At 41.2% G+C, this 17578-nt stretch overlaps 1 protein-coding gene across 3 annotated transcripts in view; it reads left to right on the forward strand.

Annotated features, from left to right (window-relative positions):
- Nucleotides 1–17578, forward strand: part of LOC106592509 (F-box/LRR-repeat protein 16) — a 60590-nt gene that overhangs the window by 26284 nt on the left and 16728 nt on the right. The window contains exons 1-5 of one of the 3 annotated variants that reach the window (XM_045715914.2): nt 1–272; nt 3335–4034; nt 10641–10883; nt 12546–12811; nt 15525–15609. The exon at nt 1–272 is cut by the window's left edge and continues 420 nt beyond it. In XM_045715914.2, coding sequence (XP_045571870.1) covers nt 3342–4034; nt 10641–10883; nt 12546–12811; nt 15525–15609 — 1287 coding nt within the window. In that variant the 5' untranslated portion in view covers nt 1–272; nt 3335–3341. Of the gene's footprint in view, nt 273–1835; nt 2171–3334; nt 4035–10640; nt 10884–12545; nt 12812–15524; nt 15610–17578 lie in introns of those variants that run through there. The other 2 variants (XM_045715913.2, XM_045715912.2) reach the window with 2 other exon arrangements.

Below are 17578 nucleotides of genomic sequence, written 5' to 3' on the forward strand. Positions count from 1 at the left end.
AGAGAGAGAGACAGAGAGAGAAAGGGACAGAGAGAGAGAGAGAGAGTGAGAGACAGAGAGAGGGACAGAGAGAGAGAGAGAGGGACAGAGACAGAGAGACAGAGAGAGAAACAGAGAGAGAGAGACAGAGAGAGAAAGGGACAGAGAGAGAGAGAGAGTTAGAGAAAGGGACAGAGAGAGAGACAGAGAGAGAGAGAGAGAGAGACAGAGAGTTAGAGAAAGGGACATGCTTTTAGGCAACACTCATATGAAAGGAGAAGGCTTTGCTACAGGTATGTACTGTGTTTGAGATGTGTTATGAGTTGATACTCAGTAATATATCTACTCTGTGTTTGAGATGTGTTATGAGTTGATACTCAGTAATATATCTACTCTGTGTTTGAGATGTGTTATGAGTTGATACTCAGTAATATATCTACTCTGTGTTTGAGATGTGTTATGAGTTGATACTCAGTAATATATCTACTCTGTGTTTGAGATGTGTTATGAGTTGATACTCAGTAATATATCTACTCTGTGTTTGAGATGTGTTATGAGTTGATACTCAGTAATATATCTACTCTGTGTTTGAGATGTGTTATTAGTTGATACTCAGTAATATGTCTACTCTGTGTTTGAGATGTGTTATGAGTTGATACTCAGTAATATATCTACTCTGTGTTTGATATGTGTTATGAGTTGATACTCAGTAATAGATCTACTCTGTGTTTGAGATGTGTTATGAGTTGATACTCAGTAATAGATCTACTCTGTGTTTGAGATGTGTTATGAGTTGATACTCAGTAATATATCTACTCTGTGTTTGAGATGTGTTATGAGTTGATACTCAGTAATATATCTACTCTGTGTTTGAGATGTGTTATGAGTTGATACTCAGTAATATATCTACTCTGCGTTTGAGATGTGTTATGAGTTGATACTCAGTAATATATCTACTCTGTGGATCCAAACCGTTCACTTCCCTTGCTGGTAAACATGTAGTTGGTTGTTGCGGTGTGATACATGTTGCAGGCTATTCCGTAGCAATGCCAATGAAAAGCATATTGTGTTAGGCTGTATGCCTACATGTACAGGCCAGACAGGCAGCTAGACTGGCAGGCAGTCTTTTAACAGAAAATATAGGCTTATTTTTGCCAGGCAGTCAAATAGGGGCAATGGCAATCATTATTAGTAGGCTGTAGGCCTATATGTATGTGTGTCTTTCAGAGGGAATGGTAGGCTAAAGGAAAGTCACATTTCTGTTGGACCTTGTGTGCAGTTGGACGAATGTATCTTCATGTTAGACCACAGTGCAGTATAGGTTAGGGTTATGAGTAGTTCAGTGGGGGTGAATGAATGAGTTGTTGTTGGGGTGTTTGGTGCCGAGAGAGAGAGAGAGAGAATAACACCAATATGTATCTGGTTATTTATCTTCCCCTACTATTCGTACTACAACTATTTGCACATTGCTAAAACTTAGCTGATAATATATAACACTTGAAATGTCTTGATCTTTTTCGAACATTTGTGAGTGCAATATTTACTGTTCATTTCTAATCAGTTTTTGTTGATATTGTTTTGTGTGTTCTCATTTTTGTTCATTTCAATTGCTCAGGCAATGTAAACACATGTTTCCCATGCCAATAAAGCATGGGAAACATTTTGAACTGAAATTGAATTGAGAGAGAACGAAAGAGAGAGAGAGAGTACCGCCTCAGCCTCTTCTCTTCTCTTCCTCTGTTGAGTTCCGCTGATGTCAGTGAGCCAGGCGATGTCATGTTGTTGTTCTCTCTCTCTCTCTCTCTCTCCTCTCTCTCTCTCTCTCTCTCTCTCTCTCTCGCTCTCTCTCTCTCTCTCTCTCTGACACTGATTCGAACGCACCACATATTTATATCCGCTGACACCGTGGAATGATGCGCCGATGAAACAAACAACACAGGACAATCGTCCCGATTTCACGCATATTCCCTTATATTCTGTCCTCGTCGCTTCCGATACGAAATGATGCACCTTTCAAACGATTCGCATCGCGTCGTAGTTCCGACAATTCAATAACATCCCCCGCTCTCCGCCATTCCCTGTGGATGCTGCTGGTAGTATGGTGATGCTGGAGATAAAATACAGCTCCGTTTGGTGAAAGACTTGCGAGGCTTCGGGTCAATCGGGGGAAGTGACGGGGTTCAGTCTAAAGGTAAGAGCAGTGCAATGCAGATTCATGCTGGCCGGAGCACTGCAATGGTATTTTTTTGTTTAGCGGTGCGAGAGAGCGGGAGGGAGGGAGAGAGAGAGGACGAGAAGGGACGGGAGAATAGCCATCCCTTCCTTCGGTTAGCTTTTCTGATGCAGCATCGCTTATTCCCGTTTCAGCTCTATTACACCGATATGTGTTACGTGCAACACAAACCGAATATTGGACCAATCACAAGCAGAGTGAAATGGGTTTAATATACTATCCATTTGTAATAGCCCAAGGCAAACATCTGATGGTGTAGCCTATAGCCTAGGTTACTGTCGGCAGTCATAGACACTATTTGATGACGGGAATGCTATTAATTGTATAGTTGTCGATATCCTATGAATAATGATACCGACTGTATCTGAAGGTTTTGAAGGATGCAAGGATGCAATGAAGGATGCATAGAGCTTATTTTATCTGTGATGATTGTTGATAAGGCGCTAACGTTACACCTCTCATCATCAGCCATCGATTTAAACTGTTTCTGTTTGGCCTTGGTATCTTTATTCAAAGTAAACACGTCCTATTGTAACTTACTGCTGTGCTACTGTGCCATCGGCATTACGTAATATTGTAGGCTAGCCTAGTAGGGATGCTTGCTTAGATATAGGCCCTGCCACTATAAACAACCGCTCTATTTCTAATGCAAGCCTGCCAAGGGAGTGTCGTCAAGTGTTCTGTGAATTATTCAAACGAAAAAATGCTTTGTTTTCCCAGAAATCGTGTCTGTTTGAGTGCAGGCTATATTGTACATAACAGCGAGGCTCTCCAACATCAAGCACACAGGTTTTGGGAAACGGTAGTCTGCAGCTCAGCTATCTACATAGAACTGCCTAGTGGTGTTTATCTACTCAGTCCGTTCAGTGACAGACAGGCAGGTCCATAGACAATGTGTTAAATGTATTTTTATTTTACCAGGTAAGTTGACTGAGAACACATTCTCATTCACAGCAACAACCTGGTGAATAGTGGAAGGGGAGATGAATGAGAGGAATGAGCCAATTGGAAGCTGGCGATGATTAGGTAGCCATGATGGTATGAGGGCCAGATCACTCCCCCCCCCCCCCCCTTCTCTGATCCAGTGTTTACCATGAATTCATTCTCTCTCCCTCCTCCTAGGTTCCCAATGTTGAACATGTCGACCCCCAGCGAGCTCAAGTCTCCGTGTGTCCCGAGAAACGGCATGGTCAAGCTCCCCCCTCAGCCCAACGGTCTGGGCAGCGCCAGCATCACCAAGGGCACGCCCGCCGCCAAGAACCGCCTGTGCCAGTCGTCCTCCGTGCCCGGCATCCTACCCCCGCCTTCCCTACCCTACCACCTGGACCCCCTCAACCCCCTGGGTCCAGACCTGGACCACAGCCCCCTGACGGCCCTCAAACCCCCGCTGCGCCAGGTCCCACTCACCTTACCCAAGCCTCACCTTCCCCTCACCCTGCCTCTGGCCCTTCTGCTGCCCCTGGAGCGCCAGCTGGCCCTGGATGAGAAGCTGCTCAACAGGCTGCTGTGGTACTTCACCACGGCTGAGAAGTGTGTCCTGGCCCAGGTGTGTAGGACCTGGAGGAAGGTGCTGTACCAGCCTAAGTTCTGGGAGGGTGTCACTCCCATCCTCCACGCCAAGGAGCTGTATGCCCTGCTCCCCAGCGGAGAGAAGGAGTTTGTCAGCCTGCAGGCCTTTGCTCTCAGAGGGTTCCAGGCGTTCTGTCTGGTGGGAGTTTCGGACCTGGACATTTGTGAGTTCATTGATAATTACCCCCTGTCCAAGAAGGGGGTGAAGTCGGTCAGTCTGAAGAGGTCCACCATCACAGACGCAGGCCTGGAGGTGAGTCATTGTCATATATATATATATATATATATAAATAAATATATATATATATATATAAATATATATATATATATAAATAAATATATATATATATAAATAAATATATATATATATAATATATATATATATATATATATATATATATATATATATATATATATATATATATATATATATATATATATATATATATATATAGTTACAGTCATGTGAACACAAACATGTCATTTAGCACAGCCTTTCTCCAACCTCTCCTTGGGGACAAGCCTGTCCAGGGATTTGATCTATTCCCCAGCTAGCACCTGATTCAACTGGTCAACCAATCATCAAGCCCTTGACTAGGTGAATCAGGTGGAGTTAGTTCAGGGCTGCAGTAAAACTGTGAAGCGTCCGAGAGGAAAAAAACAGATTTAGCAGACGCTTTTATCCAAAGGGACTTTGTGTGCATGCAATTTTGTATGGATGACCCCAGCAGGAATCAAACCCATCACGCTGACATTGCAAGCACCTTGCTCTACCAACTGAGCCACACAGGAACGCAACAAGTTGTACTCAATATGTCCTACAGTAGATGAACTTCCATTAGTCCTACAGTAGATGTAACTTCCATTAGTCCTACAGTAGATGAACTTCCATTAGTCCTACAGTAGATGTAACTTCCATTAGTCCTACAGTAGATGAACTTCCATTAGTCCTACAGTAGATGTAACTTCCATTAGTCCTACAGTAGATGTAACTTCCATTAGTCCTACAGTAGATGAACTTCCATTAGTCCTACAGTAGATGTAACTTCCATTAGTCCTACAGTAGATGAACTTCCATTAGTCCTACAGTAGATGTAACTTCCATTAGTCCTACAGTAGATGTAACTTCCATTAGTCCTACAGTAGATGAACTTCCATTAGTCCTACAGTAGATGAACTTCCATTAGTCCTACAGTAGATGTAACTTCCATTAGTCCTACAGTAGATGAACTTCCATTAGTCCTACAGTAGATGTAACTTCCATTAGTCCTACAGTAGATGAACTTCCATTAGTCCTACAGTAGATGTAACTTCCATTAGTCCTACAGTAGATGTAACTTCCATTAGTCCTACAGTAGATGTAACTTCCATTAGTCCTACAGTAGATGAACTTCCATTAGTCCTACAGTAGATGAACTTCCATTAGTCCTACAGTAGATGGAACTTCCATTAGTCCTACAGTAGATGAACTTCCATTAGTCCTACAGTAGATGTAACTTCCATTAGTCCTACAGTAGATGAACTTCCATTAGTCCTACAGTAGATGAACTTCCATTAGTCCTACAGTAGATGTAACTTCCATTAGTCCTACAGTAGATGTAACTTCCATTAGTCCTACAGTAGATGAACTTCCATTAGTCCTACAGTAGATGAACTTCCATTAGTCCTACAGTAGATGTAACTTCCATTAGTCCTACAGTAGATGTAACTTCCATTAGTCCTACAGTAGATTAACTTCCATTAGTCCTACAGTAGATGTAACTTCCATTAGTCCTACAGTAGATGTAACTTCCATTAGTCCTACAGTAGATGAACTTCCATTAGTCCTACAGTAGATGTAACTTCCATTAGTCCTACAGTAGATGTAACTTCCATTCGTCCTACAGTAGATGTAACTTCCATTAGTCCTACAGTAGATGAACTTCCATTAGTCCTACAGTAGATGAACTTCCATTAGTCCTACAGTAGATGTAACTTCCATTAGTCCTACAGTAGATGAACTTCCATTAGTCCTACAGTAGATGTAACTTCCATTAGTCCTACAGTAAAGGGTGTAAACAGGCTTACTGTAGAGATGGGATCAATCCTGATTGCTGTCCTACAGTGATGCTGTGAAGCCCTACGGGCCCTGGACAGAAGTAGTGTCGTATAGGAATATGGTGTCTTTATAGTAATATAACACCTTACTTTATAGTAATATAACGCAATACTTTATAGTAATATAACGTGTTACTTTATAGTAATATAATGTGTTAATTTATAGTAATATAACACCTTACTTTATAGTAATATAACACCTTACTTTATAGTAATATAGCACCTTACTTTATAGTAATATAACGCAATACTTGATAGTAATATAACGTGTTACTTTATAGTAATATAACGTGTTACTTTATAGTAATATAACACATTACTTTATAGTAATATAACACCTTACTTTATAGTAATATAACGTGTTAATTTATAGTAATATAACACCTTACTTTATAGTAATATAACACCTTACTTTATAGTAATATAACGCAATACTTTATAGTAATATAACGTGTTACTTTATAGTAATATAACGTGTTACTTTATAGTAATATAACGTGTTACTTTATAGTAATATAACATGTTACTTTATAGTAATATAACGCAATACTTTATAGTAATATAACGTGTTAATTTATAGTAATATAACACATTATTTTATAGTAATATAACACCTTACTTTATAGTAATATAACACCTTACTTTATAGTAATATAACGTGTTACTTTATAGTAATATAACGTGTTACTTTATAGTAATATAACGTGTTACTTTATAGTAATATAACGCAATACTTTATAGTAATATAACGTGTTACTTTATAGTAATATAACACATTACTTTATAGTAATATAACACCTTACTTTATAGTAATATAACGTGTTAATTTATAGTAATATAACACCTTACTTTATAGTAATATAACGCAATACTTTATAGTAATATAACGTGTTACTTTATAGTAATATAACGTGTTACTTTATAGTAATATAACATGTTACTTTATAGTAATATAACGCAATACTTTATAGTAATATAACGTGTTAATTTATAGTAATATAACACATTATTTTATAGTAATATAACACCTTACTTTATAGTAATATAACACCTTACTTTATAGTAATATAACGTGTTACTTTATAGTAATATAACGTGTTACTTTATAGTAATATAACGCAATACTTTATAGTAATATAACGTGTTACTTTATAGTAATATAACACATTACTTTATAGTAATATAACACCTTACTTTATAGTAATATAACATGTTACTTTATAGTAATAACACCTTACTTTATAGTAATATAACACACTAGTTTATAGTAATATAACGCAATACTTTATAGTAATATAACACAATACTTAATAGTAATATAACACCTTACTTCATAGTAATATAACGTGTTACTTTATAGTTATATAACGTGTTACTTTATAGTTATATAACACCTTACTTTGTAGTAATATAACACCTTATTTTGTAATAATATAACGCAATACTTTATAGTAATATAACACAATACTTTATAGTAATATAACACTTTACTTTATAGTAATATAACGTGTTACTTTATAGTTATATAACGTGTTACTTTATAGTAATATAACGCTTTACTTTAAAGTAATATAACGCAATACTTTATGGTAATATAACACAATACTTTAAAGTAATATAACGCGTTACTTTATAGTAATATAGATCGTTACTTTTGTTAATCCTCAGCATCAATATCAACACAATGCACTCCCTGAACTCGGAAAGCCTGCCACCCCAACGCTGCGTAACCTAGTAACAGTCACTGGGCGAGCTGGATTCCGCTGTAGCTGGGCACCATGTCAACTAGGTCACCAGGGATCACATGGAATGTGGAATGTCACATCACATGACCTTGCTCACTGCTCACATGATCATGGGACACTGAGAGGAGAGATATTCTATTAGAATGGTTAATGGTTAAGGTTAGTGTTTGAGGCTGGTGAGCTGGTCCTAGATCTGTGGAACGTTTATCCCCAACAGGTAAACAATCGATAGAGTGAGTAGAATGAACATGAGTCTCTATGAAATGTGAGATGTCACAGGAGTGCAGTGTGCTGTAAATGCAATCCAACCATTGTCTATTATAATAACAATAGCATAGCTGAGTTTCTGATTGTCTCTGTAAACACAGCATCACCGAAGGTGAAAAGGTTTGGTACAGTGACTTGGCATTCCATTCCAAAACACCCCTCATACATGGAATCAGAATAGTCAACAATCCACCCTGCTTCTCTGTGGTGGTGGTGTTGTGAGTATGGACTACTGTGGTGGTGTTGTGAGTATGGACTACTGTGGTGGTGTTGTGAGTATGGACTACTGTGGTGGCGTTGTGAATATGGACTACTGTGGTGGTGTTGTGAGTATGGACTACTGTGGTGACGTTGTGAATATGGACTACTGTGGTGGTGTTGTGAGTATGGACTACTGTGGTGGTGTTGTGAATATGGACTACTGTGGTGGTGTTGTGAGTATGGACTACTGTGGTGGTGTTGTGAGTATGGACTACTGTGGTGACGTTGTGAGTATGGACTACTGTGGTGGTGTTGTGAGTATGGACTACTGTGGCGGTGTTGTGAGTATGGACTACTGTGGTGGTGTTGTGAGTATGGACTACTGTGGTGGTGTTGTGAGTATGGACTACTGTGGTGGTGTTGTGAGTATGGACAATTGTGGTGGTGTTGTGAGTATGGACTACTGTGGTGGTGTTGTGAATATGGACTACTGTGGTGGTGTTGTGAATATGGACTACTGTGGTGGTGTTGTGAGTATGGACTACTGTGGTGGTGGTGTGAATATGGACTACTGTTCATTCCACCTCTATTGGCACACAGCACTGTATGGCCCATAACCTCGTAGAGCACAGCCAGTCTGTCAGATTATCAAGAGAGACACTGTTTTAAAAACTGTTTTGTTTTGGTCGGTTTGTTTTTATTTATTCCTAGGCTGTCATTGAAAATAAGAATTTGTTCTTAACTGACTTGCCTAGTTAAATAAAGGTAAAATAAGCCAAACAGGTTTTTAGAAATTTTGCAAATATATTCAAAAGAAAAAACAGAAATACCTTTTTTACATAAGTATTCGAACCCTTTGCTATGAGACTCGAAATTGAGCTCAGGTGTATCCTCTTTCCATTGATCATCCTTGAGATGTTTCTACAACTTGATTGGAGTCCACCTGTGGTAAATTCAATTGATTGGACATGATTTGGAAAGGCACTCACCTGTCAATATAAGGTCCAAAAGTTGACAGTGTATGTCAGAGCAAAAACCAAGCCATGAGGTCGAAGGAATTGTCTGTAGAGCTCAGAGACTGGATTGTGTGGAGGCACAGATCTGGGGAAGGGTACCAAAACATTTCTGCAGCATTGAAAGTCCCCAAGAACACAATGGCCTCCATCATTCTTAAATGGAAGAAGTTTGGAACCACCAAGACTCTTCCGACAGCTGGCCGCCCGGCCAAACAGAGCAATCATGGGAGAGGGGCCTTGGTCAGGGAGGTGACCAAGAATCTGATGGTCACTCTGACAGGGGACCAGAGTTCCTCTGTGGAGATGGGATAACCTCCCAGAAGGACAACCATCTCTGCAGCACTCCACCAATCAGGCCTTTATGGTAGAGTGGTCAGACGGAAGTCACTCCTCAGTAAAAGGCACATGACAGCCCACTTGGTGTTTGCCAAAAGGCACCTAAAGACTCTCAGACCATGAGAAACAAGATTCTCTGGTCTGATGAAACCAATATTGAACTCTTTGGCCTGAATGCCAAGCATCACGTCTGGAGGAAACCTGGCATCATCCCTACAGTGAAGCATGGTGGTGGCAGCATCATGCTGTGGGAATGTTTTTTTTACCTGCAGGGACTGGGAGACTAGTCAGGATTGAGGGAAAGATGAATGGAGCAAAGTACAGAGAGATCCTTGATGAAAACCTGCTCCAGAGCGCTGATTTTTTAATACATTTGCGAATGTCTAAATGTCTAAAAACCTGTTTTTGCTTCGTCATTATTGGATATTGTGTGTAGCTTGATGAGGGAGAAAAACAATTGAATCAATATTAGAATAAGGCTGTAACGTAACAAAATGTGGAAAAAGTCAAGGGGTCTGAACACTTTCCGAATACACTTAGTATCACAGTTATATCAGAGTTATATCGGTTTTATATCAAAGTTGTATCAGAGTTGTATCAGTGTAAACTCAGTGTGTGTTCTCTGTGGTGTGTGTAGGTGATGCTGGATAGGTGTGTGTGTGTAGGTGATGCTGGATAGGTGTGTGTGTGTAGGTGATGCTGGATAGGTGTGTGTGTAGGTGATGCTGGATAGGTGTGTGTGTAGGTGATGCTGGATAGGGGTGTGTGTAGGTGATGCTGGATAGGGGTGTGTGTAGGTGATGCTGGGTAGGTGTGTGTAGGTGATGCTGGATAGGGCTGTGTGTATTCTTTAAACTCAGTGTGTGTTCTCTGTGGTGTGTGTGTGTAGGTGATGCTGGATAGGTGTGTGTGTAGGTGATGCTGGATAGGTGTGTGTGTAGGTGATGCTGGATAGGTGTGTGTGTGTAGGTGATGCTGGATAGGTGTGTGTGTGTGTAGGTGATGCTGGATAGGTGTGTGTGTGTAGGTGATGCTGGATAGGTGTGTGTGTAGGTGATGCTGGATAGGGGTGTGTGTAGGTGATGCTGGATAGGGGTGTGTGTAGGTGATGCTGGGTAGGTGTGTGTAGGTGATGCTGGATAGGGCTGTGTGTATTCTTTAAACTCAGTGTGTGTTCTCTGTGGTGTGTGTGTGTAGGTGATGCTGGAACAGATGCAGGGTCTGATGCACCTGGAGTTGGCTGGTTGTAATGACTTCACGGAGGCCGGTCTGTGGTCCAGCCTGAACGCACGGCTCACCTCGCTCAGCGTCAGCGACTGTATCAATGTGGCAGACGACGCTATCGCTGCCATCTCACAGCTACTGCCCAACCTGTCAGAGCTCAGCCTGCAGGCCTACCACGTAACCGACACAGCCATGGCTTACTTCACAGCCAAACAGGTAGGTTACAATCCTACACTGTTATAGAGAGCACACAGCTACTGGTACACACACACACACACTTCTTCCCTTCCCCCTCTCTCCGTCCTCTCTGTAGGCCCGCAGATCAGTTCCCCTACCGGCCGGAGGGTCCCCCATTGATCATCAAATGTCATGTAAAAAAAATGAGTAGAATTGCATGAAATTAGTTATAAAATTGGAAAGTCTTCTCTCCGCTCCATGGCAAAATGTTAGAATTGCAGGAAATTAACCTGTTTTTCCTTCACTGTCAAGAGAGGGGTCACTGAAAGGCTAAGTCCTCTCATGATGAGTTCAGATTACTGTGGTCCTCTCATGATGAGTTCAGATTACTGTGGTCTCTCATGATGAGTTCAGATTACTGTGGTCCTCTCATGATGAGTTCAGATTACTGTGGTCCTCTCATGATGAGTTCAGATTACTGTGGTCTCTCATGATGAGTTCAGATTACTGTGGTCCTCTCATGATGAGTTCAGATTACTGTGGTCTCTCATGATGAGTTCAGATTACTGTGGTCCTCTCATGATGAGTTCAGATTACTGTGGTCCTCTCATGATGAGTTCAGATTACTGTGGTCCTCTCATGATGAGTTCAGATTACTGTGGTCTCTCATGATGAGTTCAGATTACTGTGGTCCTCTCATGATGAGTTCAGATTACTGTGGTCTCTCATGATGAGTTCAGATTACTGTGGTCCTCTCATGATGAGTTCAGATTACTGTGGTCCTCTCATGATGAGTTCAGATTACTGTGGTCCTCTCATGATGAGTTCAGATTACTGTGGTCTTTCATGATGAGTTCAGATTACTGTGGTCTTTCATGATGAGTTCAGATTACTGTGGTCTCTCATGATGAGTTCAGATTACTGTGGTCTTTCATGATGAGTTCAGATTACTGTGGTCTCTCATGATGAGTTCAGATTACTGTGGTCTTTCATGATGAGTTCAGATTACTGTGGTCTCTTATGATGAGTTAAGATTACTGTGGTCTCTCATGATGAGTTCAGATTACTGTGGTCTTCTCATGATGAGTTCAGATTACTGTGGTCTTTCATGATGAGTTCAGATTACTGTGGTCTCTCATGATGAGTTCAGATTACTGTGGTCCTCTCATGATGAGTTCAGATTACTGTGGTCTCTCATGATGAGTTCAGATTACTGTGGTCTCTCATGATGAGTTCAGATTACTGTGGTCTCTCATGATGAGTTCAGATTACTGTGGTCTCTCATGATGAGTTCAGATTACTGTGGTCCTCTCATGATGAGTTCAGATTACTGTGGTCCTCTCATGATGAGTTCAGATTACTGTGGTCTCTCATGATGAGTTCAGATTACTGTGGTCTCGCATGATGAGTTCAGATTACTGTGGTCCTCTCATGATGAGTTCAGATTACTGTGGTCTCGCATGATGAGTTCAGATTACTGTGGTCTCTCATCATGAGTTCAGATTACTGTGGTCCTCTCATAATGAGTTCAGATTACTGTGGTCTCTCATGATGAGTTCAGATTACTGTGGTCTCTTATGATGAATTCATAGATATAATCCTAAACCTCTTTCTCTCTCTCTCTCTCTCTCTCTCTCTCTCTCTTTCTTTCTTTCTCCCTGTCTTTTGCTCTTTCCCTCCCTCCCTCCCTCCCCCCCTCAGGGCTACACCACTCACACGCTGCGTCTCCACTCGTGTTGGGAGATCACCAACCATGGTGTGGTTAACATGGTCCACAGCCTGCCCAACCTCACGGCTCTGAGCCTGTCAGGCTGCTCTAAAATCACTGATGACGGGGTGGAGCTGGTAGCAGAGAATCTGAGGAAGCTGCGGAGCCTGGACCTCTCCTGGTGCCCACGCATCACTGACATGGCCCTGGAGTACATTGCCTGTGACCTCCACAAACTAGAGGAGCTGGTACTGGACAGGTGAGAGTGGAGTATAGTAGAATGTAGTAGAGTGGAGTATAGTATAGTAGAGTGTAGCATAGTAGAGTGTAGCACAGTAGAGTGGAGCACAGTAGAGTGGAGCATAGCAGAGTGGAGCATAGTAGAGTATAGTAGAGTGTAGTATAGTAGGGTGGAGCATAGTCGAGTGGAGTATAGTAGTGTGGAGTATAGTAGAATGTACTAGAGTGGAGTATAGTATAGTGGAGTATAGTAGAGTGGAGTATAGTAGAGTGGAGCATAGTAGAGTGGGGCATAGTAGAGTGGAGCATAGTAGAGTGGAGCATAGTAGAGTGTAGTATGGTAGAGTGGAGTATAGTAGAGTGGAGTATAGTAGAGTGGAGAATAGTAGAGTGGAGTAGAGTGGAGTATAGTGGAATGGAGTGGAGTGTAGTATAGTAGAGTGGAGCATAGTATAGTAGAGTGGAGTGTAGTAGAGTGGTGCATAGTAGTGTGTAGTATGGTAGTGTGTAGTATAGTAGTGTGGAGCATAGTAGAGTGTAGTATAGTGGAGTGGAGTATAGTAGAGTGGAGCATAGTAGAGTGGAGCATAGTAGATTGCAGTGGAGCATAGTAGGGTGTAGTATGGTAGTGTGTAGTATAGTAGTGTGGAGCATAGTAGAGTGTAGTATAGTATAGTGGAGTGGAGTATAGTAGAGTGGAGTGGAGCATAGTAGAGTGGAGCATAGTAGAGTGGAGCATAGTAGTGTGGAGTATAGTATAGTGGAGTGGAGCATAGTAGAGTGGCGCATAGTAGAGTGGAGCACAGTGGAGTGGAGCATAGTAGAGTGGAGCATAGTGGAGTGGAGCATAGTAGAGTGGAGCATAGTGGAGTGGAGCATAGTAGAGTGGAGCATAGTAGAGTGGAGTATAGTAGGGTGGAGTGGAGCATAGTAGAGTGGAGCATAGTAGAGTGGAGTATAGTATAGTAGAGTGGAGCATAGTAATGTGGAGTATAGTAGAGTATAGTAGAGTGGAGCATAGTAGAGTGGAGTGGGGTATAGTAGAGTAGCGTGGGGTATAGTAGAGTGGAGCATAGTATAGTAGAGTGGAGCAGAGTGGAGTGGAGCATAGTAGAGTGGAGCATAGTAGAGTGGAGTGGTGTGTAGTATGGTAGTGTGTAGTATAGTAGTGTGTATTATAGTAGGGTATATGGTGTAGTATAGTTGTGTGGCGTATAGTAGGTGGTAGTATAGTAGGGTGGAGTATAGTTTGTGGTAGTATAGTAGTGTATAGTAGGGTATAGGTTGTAGTGAAGTATAGTAGGTGGTAGTATAGGGGTGTGTAGTATAGCAGCATGTAGTATAGTAGTGTAGTATAGTAGTGTGGACTATAGTAGGTGGTAGCATAGGGGTGTGTAGTATAGTAGTGTGGAGTATAGTGTGTGGTAGTATAGTGGTGTGTAGTATAGTAGTGTGTAGTATAGTAGGGTATAGGTTGTGGTATAGTAGGTGGTAGTATAGGGGGGTGTAGTATAGTAGTGTGGAGTATAGTAGGCGGTATTATAGTGGTGTGTAGTATAGTAGTGTGTAGTATAGTAGGGTATAGGTGGTGGTATAGGGGTGTGTAGTATAGTAGTGTGGAGTATAGTAGGCAGTATTATAGTGGTGTGTAGTATAGTAGTGTGTGGTATAGTAGGGTATAGGTTGTAGTGAAGTATAGTAGGTGGTAGTATAGGGGTGTGTAGTATAGTAGCATGTAGTGTAGTAGTGTAGTATAGTAGTGTGTAGGGTGTAGTATAGTAGTGTGGACTATAGTAGGTGGTAGCATAGGGGTGTGTAGTATAGTAGTGTGGAGTATAGTGGTGTGGTAGTATAGTGGTGTGTAGTATAGTAGGGTATAGTATAGTATAGTGGTGTGCAGCATAGTAGTGTGGGGTATAGTATGTGGTAGTATAGTAGTGTGGGGTATAGTATGTGGTAGTATAGTAGTGTGTAGTATAGTAGTGTGGAGTATAGTATGTGGTATTATAGGGGTGTGTAGTATAGTAGTGTGTAGTATAGTAGGGTAGAGGTTGTAGTATAGTAGTGTGGACTATAGTAGGTGGTAGTATCGGGGTGTGTAGTATAGTAGCGTGTAGTATAGAAGTGTAGTATAGTAGTGTCTGGGTGTAGTATAGTAGTGTGGACTATAGTAGGTGGTAGTATAGGGTTGTGTAGTATAGTAGCGTGGAGTATAGTATGGGGTAGTATAGTGGTGTATAGTAGTATAGTGGTGTGCAGTATAGTAGTGTGGGGTATAGTATGTGGTAGTATAGTGGTGTGTGGTATAGTAGTGTGTTGGGTGTAGTATAGTAGTGTATAGTATAGTAGTGTGTAGGGTGTAGTATAGTAGTGTGGAGTATAGTAGGTGGTAGTATAGTTGTGTGTAGTATAGTAGTGTGGATTATAGTAGTGTGTAGGGTGTAGTATAGTAGTGTGTAGTATAGTTGGTGGTAGGATAGTGGTGTGTAGTATAGTAGTGTGTAGTATTGTGGGGTGTAGTATAGTAGTGTGTAGTATAGTAGTGTGTAGTATGGTAGGGTATAGGGTGTAGTATAGTAGTGTGGAGTATAGTAGGTAGTAGTATAGTGTGTGTGGGGGGGGTCTGAGTAAAGGCCTATACTACATTATTTCAGAAGGAAAACCAGTATAGTATGAAAAGTATCATTATGGTCTCTCTTTCTCTTTCTTTCTTTCTCTCTCTCTTTCTCCAGATGTGTGAGGATTACAGATACAGGTCTAGGTTACCTGTCCACCATGTCTTCTTTGAGGAGTCTCTACCTGCGCTGGTGCTGTCAGGTACAGTACACACTAGACCCTTAGACCAGGGATCATCAACTAGATTCAGCCAGGAACATAATTACAAATCATTTGTAGACTGCAAATTGACCTCAAGAAGTTCAAACAGATATAATATTGGACTAAAACACAATAATTTCAAACCTTTGTAAGAATCATATACACTTAGTGGCCAGTTTACACTTTGCTTCCAGAACAGTCTGAATTCTTTGGGGCATGGAAACGTTGCTCAATTGGTATCATTTCAAACCTTTGTAAGAATCACATACACTTAGTTGCCAGTTTATTAGATACACCCATCTAGTAATTCTTCGGGGCATGGAAACGTTGCTCAATTGGTATCAAGGGACCTAATGTGTGCCAGTAAAACATTTCCCACACCAGTACACCACCACCACCAGCCTGTACCGTTGACACCAGGCAGGATGGGGCCATGGACTCATTCTTGACACATCAGGAACTGGGATTTGTTGGACCAGGCAATGTTTTTCCACTCTTCAATTGTCCAGTGTTGGTGAACACGTGCCAAATGGAGACACTTCCTTGTTTTTAGCTGGTAGGAGTTGAACCTGGTTTTTGCTTTTTTTCGCACCATTCTCGGTAAACCCTAGACACTGTCGTGCGTGGAAAGCCCAGGAAGCCGGATGTTTCTGAGATACTGGAACCGACGATCATACCACCTTCGAAATCGCTTAGCCTGTTAGGGCTAGGGGGCAGTATTGACACGGCTGGATAAAAAACGTACCCGATTTAATCTGGTTACCACTCCTACCCAGTAACTAGAATATGCATATACTTATTACATATGGATAGAAAACACCCTAAAGTTTCTAAAACTGTTTGAATGGTGTCTGTGAGTATAACAGAACTCAAATGACAGGTCAAAACCTGAGAGATTCCTTTACAGGAAGTGGCCTGTCTGACCATTTCTGGAACTTCTTTGCCATCTCTATCTTTTACTAAGGATCTCTGCTCTAACGTGACACTTCCTATGTCGTCCATAGGCGCTCAGAGCCCGGGAAAAACCTGAATGTCGTCATCCCAGCCCCAGGCTGAAACACATTATCGCCTTTCTCAAGTGGCCGATCAAGGGACTCTGGGCTTAGGCGCGTGACCTGACCGCCCCCGTCTTTGTGATTTTTTCCTCTGTTTGCCGAAAAGGAGATTCCCGGTCGGAATAATATCGCTTTTCTACGAGAAAAATGGCATAAAAATTGATTTTAAACAGCGGTTGACATGCTTCGAAGTACGGTAATGGAATATTTAGAATTTTTTTGTCACGAATTGCGCCATGCGCGCGACCCTTCTTTACCATTTCGGATAGTGTCTGGAACGCACGAACAAAACGCCGCTATTCGGATATAACGATGGATTATTTTGGACCAAACCAACATTTGTTATTGAAGTAGCAGTCCTGGGAGTGCATTCTGACGAAGACAACAAAAGGTAATCAAACTTTTATAATAGTAAATATGATTATGGTGAGTGCTAAACTTGCCGGGTGTCTAAATAGCTAGCCCGTGATGCCTGGGCTATGTACTTAGAATATTGCAAAATGTGCTTTCACCAAAAAGCTATTTTAAAATCGGACATATCGAGTGCATAGAGGAGGTCTGTATCTATAATTCTTAAAATCATTGTTATGCTTTTTGTGAACGTTTATCGTGAGTAATTTAGTAAAATGTTAGCGAATTCCCCGGAAGTTTGCGGGGGGTATGCTAGTTCTGAACGTCACATGCTAATGTAAAAAGCTGGTTTTTGATATAAATATGAACTTGATTGAACAAAACATGCATGTATTGTATAACATAATGTCCTAGGGTTGTCATCTGATGAAGATCATCAAAGGTTAGTGTTGCATTTAGCTGTCTTCTGGGTTTTTGTGACATTATATGCTAGCTTGAAAAATGGGTGTCTGATTATTTCTGGCTTGGTACTCTGCTGACATAATCTAATGTTTTGCTTTCGT

Source organism: Salmo salar, chromosome 03, assembly GCF_965601325.2.
Source record: "Salmo salar chromosome 03, fSalSal1, whole genome shotgun sequence".
In the NCBI taxonomy this organism is placed as follows: Eukaryota; Metazoa; Chordata; class Actinopteri; order Salmoniformes; family Salmonidae; genus Salmo; species Salmo salar.